The sequence below is a fragment of the Pteropus alecto genome, unplaced genomic scaffold (genome assembly GCF_000325575.1).
Source record: "Pteropus alecto unplaced genomic scaffold, ASM32557v1 scaffold220, whole genome shotgun sequence".
NCBI classification, from domain to species: Eukaryota; Metazoa; Chordata; class Mammalia; order Chiroptera; family Pteropodidae; genus Pteropus; species Pteropus alecto.
In genome coordinates, this window is record NW_006430043.1 from 733,967 (window position 1) to 739,777 (window position 5,811).

The window sequence follows — 5,811 nt, forward strand, 5'->3', positions numbered from 1 at the left end:
TGGGGGCATGGGGTGGGGGCAGGGTGTGAGTTTTGTTTTATAACCTGGTAATGTCCTCTGCCCGTTGCTGCTCCGGCGGCGTGGCGCTCTGGGAGTGGTCTTCAGAAGTGCCCGGGGTGGCTGCCGAGAGGGTGCTGGGCGCAGCGCCTGCCGGGGGCGCTGACCTGACTTTGGTGTTGGGCAGTCGGTGGTCCTTCTTCCATTTCATGCGACGGTTTTGGAACCAGATTTTGATCTGCCTCTCAGAGAGGCACAGCGAGTGGGCGATCTCGATCCTTCTTCTTCGGGTCAGGTAGCGATTGTAATGAAACTCTTTCTCTAATTCCAGGACTTGCTGCCGGGTGTAGGCTGTCCTCGAGCGCTTGGGTTCCCCTCCGTTATAATTAGGGTTCACTGGGGGGATGAGGAGGGGAAAAAGCAAATAGCGGGGTTCAGAGGCAGCAGGCTCCCTGCCCCCCACCCTCACCCCAACCTCAGCTCTGTGGAACAGGAGGAAGGGGTGGTGGAAATAAAGTCATCAAGCTAAATGGGTTATAAAGAAGTTGAAGGAAGCTGGAGACTTTGTAGTGTAATAAGAGGGGAATCCTCATTGTAACGACACTGAATTATTTATGCGCCCTTAGAAAGCGAGCATAGTTTTCACACATACATAACAGATCGTAGCACATGGCTCGGACTGCCCAGAGTAGCTAAGCCATAAAATTTATGGGGGATGTAATTACCCATTCTCGCTCGTAAATCCAGTTCAATTGTGCTAACCCAGAGTCGCTCCTGGAGAGAGAGGGGGAAGGAGAGAAAGGAGGACGGGGGCCAGAGGGGGCCGGTGAGGGTGGGGAGCGCTGGGGAAGAGAGGAGGGAGGGGGAGAGCAAAAAGCAAAGTTGCCTACCCGTGCTAACGTGGATTTTTTTCATCCATGGGTAGACTATGGGTTGCTTGCTGGCGGCGCTGGAGGGATGGTCAGGGGCTGGCTGGCTGCAGGCTGGCGGGGCTGGGGACGGGGAGGCGGAGGCGCCTGAAAGAGGCGCCGGCTCGCAGAGCGGCTGTGATTTCTCAGGGTGGTGATGGCCCGCCTGGGCCGGCCCGTGGCCTCGCGAATTGCCCGGCCCCTGGAGACTGGTGCAGCTATACTGGCGCTCAGGGTAGCTAGGGCGCGGAGGCGGTGGTGGGTACAGCTCCTGGTGGTGATGCTGGAATCCCGATTCCCTGGTCCGGCCGTAATATTCCGGACTGTGTTCAGGGATGTAGCTATTTTGCGAATATTCTTCGCATGGAGGAAATTTCGGATCGATGTAGTTAGAGTCCATCAAATACGAGCTCATGATCATTAATTTCTGGAGTGGAAAATAATTTTTCTCGCTTTGTCGTTTTTCTGCTCCATAAAGCCCTCCTACTAGCTAGCGACCCTGTAAAGTTACTTTCACCATGTGACTCCGCCGGCCAATCACACGGAGCAACCCAGTCCCCGGATAAGGAACCGAATCGCTTTATTCAAAATGTATCCAATTTTTTTGTGTGTGTGGTGGTGGTGGTGCTGCTGCTGGGGTGGTGGTGGTGGTGATATGGGGTTAGCTGGCAGGGGCTGGGGTGCCCCCGTGCACACCCTGCCGACTGACAACCCTCCCCTGCAAAAGATGAGAAGCCCCCAGCTCCCCTCCAAAGCCTGGGCATTGGGAGGCTGTCGGGAGGCTGTGATTCAACCCCCTCGCAGGGTCTTCCCTTGGGCCTCCGGTGGGCCCCTTGGCCCTCGCCTTCTGAGCTTTTCCAGAGGTCTCCATACATGGCGATCCTGTTTCAGTCTGTGTAGGTCACTGGGCAGCGCCCCTCTTTCGCAGGAAAAGGTAGTTGAATGAGGACTGGAGTGGAGATTGGATGGGGAGGGACCCAGGCTGAGCCTAGGAGGCTGAAGAGCCAAGGATGCCACCCCATCCAAGAATACCAGAGTCCAGCCCCCTTCCCCAAACACACTCACCCAACCCTCTGGCCATGGGGCTGGAAAGGCAGGGTCCCAGCTGGACCGGGCAGGTAGAGGCCTCGAGATGCAAATGATTCTGACGTCATTTCTGGAGGTCTGGGGGGTAGAGTCCCCGCTGAAGAGAGACAGGAAGTGGTTGGCAAAAGCAGAGTTCAGAAGCCTTGCCCTCCCCTTGTACCAAATGATCCTCCCTGTCCCAGCCCAGGGAGCAGAGGATCTCTTCTGCTGGTTGCTGTTTCCACTTTTCATTCAGTCTGTTCTGCTGCTTTCCGACAACTGCGCTCCAAGACTGCTTCCTAAGGAGCTGGGGCAAGGAGGAAAGCCATCTGCCTGGAGTCAGTGCCCCATGATGGTGCCCAGCCGAGGCCCTGGGAACTCTTCCTTCTCCATCCCCACAGAGGGCAGACCTAGCTAAGAGGGAGGCCTGCGTGGTTAGGGCCTGCTTCTAGCCAGGAATTGTATCCATGAAACACATGTGTTTACATGTAAACACACATTCCCAATGGCCAGCTCCAGGCTGCTTTCCAAAAGCTGAGGGGTGAGCTCACCAAGCTGGGGAAGCTGGGCAGGCCTCAGGGGTCTCCAGTCCATTTCTGCCCCCTCCCTTCTCTCTACTACCCATCCCTAAGAATGCTCTGGTGGAGGGGTGGCTGGGCCGTGGAGGAGGGAGGGGGCAAGGAGGGATGCTTTCCAACCCGCCCCCCCCCTCAGCTAGGGGTGGCCACATCATGCCACCAATTCCAATTAACTGATCCCATAACTCAGAATTGGGGGTGGGGGGGGCTGGCAGAAGGGAGAGCCCAGGGAGGGAGCCTGGTCCCCTTGTTGTACTTGATAACAATTATAGTTTAAAATCATAGCTTGCCGAGGCTCGGCTATATTTTACTTGATAACAATAAAAGTGACACATAAAGTTAACTGTTTATGTTTTATTTATTAGACTAAATCTGCCAGCGGTGGTAGGAGCGCTTGCCTCGTCGCTACAGCTTTTATAGGGCTGTAAAACGTCATAAATCAGTCTCGAGGAATCGCCCGCACTCTTTGTGTCGGCGGCGGCGCAGGGCTGGCGGCCGCTGGCTGCCTGCTCCCTCCTTTCCACGAAAAGTCGTAATGTGATTTTTTCCCTCTGATTTTATTATTATGATCACCGCCGTGATTAGTCAATCTACCTTTAATTCGCCGCCCTACGCCGCTTCCTCCCAGCCCAGCCTGGTTGACACTTGAATAAGTACCTTTTAAAACGGCATAACAACTATTTGAGGGTTTAATTAGAACATCTGCAATTAAGGGAATGAGGAGGGGAAAGAGAAAAAAATAAAGCCCTTGTGAGATTGAGACTGAAGGCAAGAGATTCTCAACCTGTCTCTCCCACCTTTGAGATACAGGAGAAGGTCCCCACTTCCAAATTAGGGCTCACCCTGAGGGCAAGAAAGAAAGAGGCTCTGGGCCACAGCCGATGCCCAAAGGGGCTGATTCTCTACCTGGGCCCTTGACCACCTTCCTTCCTCCAATACTCAAAGGCCCCTCACTCTCACCCCAAGCTCACCAGGTGCCAGACTGGGGGTCCCTGGATGGTCCCTGGATACCTTCTTCCCTAAGACGACAGTGCCCTGCCCACCTGACACCAGGGGGTGAGGGAACAGGAATTCCATGAAGGTAGACCATCTCTTGGAGGAGATTCCCAAATTTCCACAGTTGGTTGAGAACCCCTGCCCAGTCTTGTCTAGGTCTCTCTGTGTGTGAGGACTGGCTGGTTTCGTTGGAAGAGGAACTTGAGACAGTGAGAAGGGGAATGCTGCTGCTTGGTTGACAGTGGTTTGGAGTATGTGAGGGTTTTATTTTTTGTAATTATTGATGGTGAGATTGTAAGGTGCTGGAAGAGGGCAAAGGCAAAGGGAAACCAACGCCAAATGCTGATCTACAGAAAAAGTCTGAACCCCAGCCCCAGACTGCCCCATGGGGAGAGCCAAAGCTCCAGGGATCTCAGGTAGGATGGGGTGAGGGTTGCTGAAGGAGGAGAAAGTCTTCCAGCCCCACCCTGAACCTTCCTTCTGGGCCAGCACCTGGATCAGGCTGCCCCATCCCATCCTGGCCGGGAATATTCTTTTCCCCACCTGAAGAGGTGAGGTGTTGGCCTGACACTCACCTCCTACCAGCCCTGCCTTTGCCTCAACCCTCATTTCTTCAATTTCTTCATTCTCTTGGGCTTGTTAGGGAGTCTTTCCCAAGGCATTGCCCATTCTATACTCCCCACTCCCCAGGATTCTGAGCTCCTTTCTACAGGTGGATCTACGAAGCCGGAGCAGAAAACCCACTTCAGGCCAGTATATGTAAGTAGATACAGAGAGTCCAGATGCCTCCAACTGAATGTCAAGTCTGTCTGTCTTTCATAATTACGGCTAACAAACATATATGCCTACATACTATTAATATTTGTTAATATATTAAGTGTCTCCTTATGCATGCATAAATATGTTAGGTTCTCATCCCCGGTTTGCATAGCTAATTTAACGTGCTCATCCAGAAAGCAAAATCTGGGAGATTCCCCCAAATGTGCCTACACTCATCTACATTATTTATCAAAAAAAAAAAAAAAATACTCTCTTTGGGCTCCTACAGCTTAATAGCAAGGAAGTCGACTATCATATGGAGAAAATAGCAAGCTAGACTCCACCACACGCATACATACATTTTTACTTATTACCAGTACAAAAATCAAACCCCTTCGGAGGGCTTCTGCACTTAACATTGGCTTAATAGAGGTGGTGGGGAGGACTAAAACAGCTCTTGCTTGTGATGAATCCTGTATCTGGTCCTGTCTCCTTTTGTGCTTTGCCCTTCTGCTTCCTGTCTTGCCAACTCAAGGATCTCTCCACCCCAGCAATGCCCTCCACCTCTCTCTATCCCCATTTCATTAAAAAAATTTTTTCTGACCACCTTTACCAGCTTCCAAATGCTCTCCGAATGCCCCCACCCCATCTCCTTTCTACAATCTCTATCTGGTTTCTCTTTCGGAAACATGTTTCAGTACAAAGCGCTTTCCTCCTGACACCACTGAAGAAAAATATGTGTCCATTGTGTGCGAGGCCTTATTGTGCCCAGATTACCATACTGACCGTTGGATAACCCATATTCCTCCCCTCCCCTGTAACAAGCTGCCGGCTGAGAGACCTCAGCGGCTCCACAGATTCTATGCTGCATTAAAATCTCACCTCTCAGACTCCCTGGATTTTCCTAGGGAGAAAAATAAATGGGAGAATCAACTCAGGATTTGGAAGGCACAGAGAAGGAAAATGAGTCATTCCCTTCCCCATTCTCAGAAGTGCAGGGGATTTTTTTTGGTGTGTGTGTATGCGGTTTTTGTTGTTGTTTTTTTTTTTTAGAGATTAAAAATTGCAACATATCTCTTTCCTCTTCAACTAAATTGCCTTTTAGACAGTATGCAATCGAGTAACTCATTTTTTTTTCAAGCAACTTGAAAACTCCGAACTAAAACAAAACTCTTATCCCATTTTTATGCATGTGCATGTGTTTGTGTGTACGTATGTATATATGTCTGTTTTGTCTTTTTCTAATGCCAACAGGCAGGGCTAATGTATGCAAAAGAATATGCAAATACTTAATTGATTTTTTCTTAAATCTCTTGTCAGTAAAAGTAATAAATTGGTCTAAAATGATTTTAATAACCCGATGTGTCGCCAGAAAATACTCAACTTCTTTTCTCCTGGAATCACTTATAGTCTCAAAAAAAAAAAAAAAAAAAAGCAATCATGGGATGTTAATTTGCCCCCTTTAAAATATTAAAGATAAATTTCTTTTGTTTGTTCGGAGACCATAG

The 5,811-nt window shown here is 50.3% G+C and overlaps 1 protein-coding gene across 1 annotated transcript in view; it reads right to left on the reverse strand.

The window, feature by feature from the left end:
• Positions 1-5,811, reverse strand: part of HOXC4 (homeobox C4) — a 62,587-nt gene that overhangs the window by 758 nt on the left and 56,018 nt on the right. The window contains exons 2-4 of the mRNA XM_006904501.3: positions 1,971-2,088; positions 888-1,854; positions 1-393 (exon numbers count right to left, since the gene is read on the reverse strand). The exon at positions 1-393 is cut by the window's left edge and continues 758 nt beyond it. Coding sequence (XP_006904563.1) covers positions 38-393; positions 888-1,326 — 795 coding nt within the window. The 5' untranslated portion in view covers positions 1,327-1,854; positions 1,971-2,088 and the 3' untranslated portion in view covers positions 1-37. The remainder of the gene's footprint in view (positions 394-887; positions 1,855-1,970; positions 2,089-5,811) is intronic.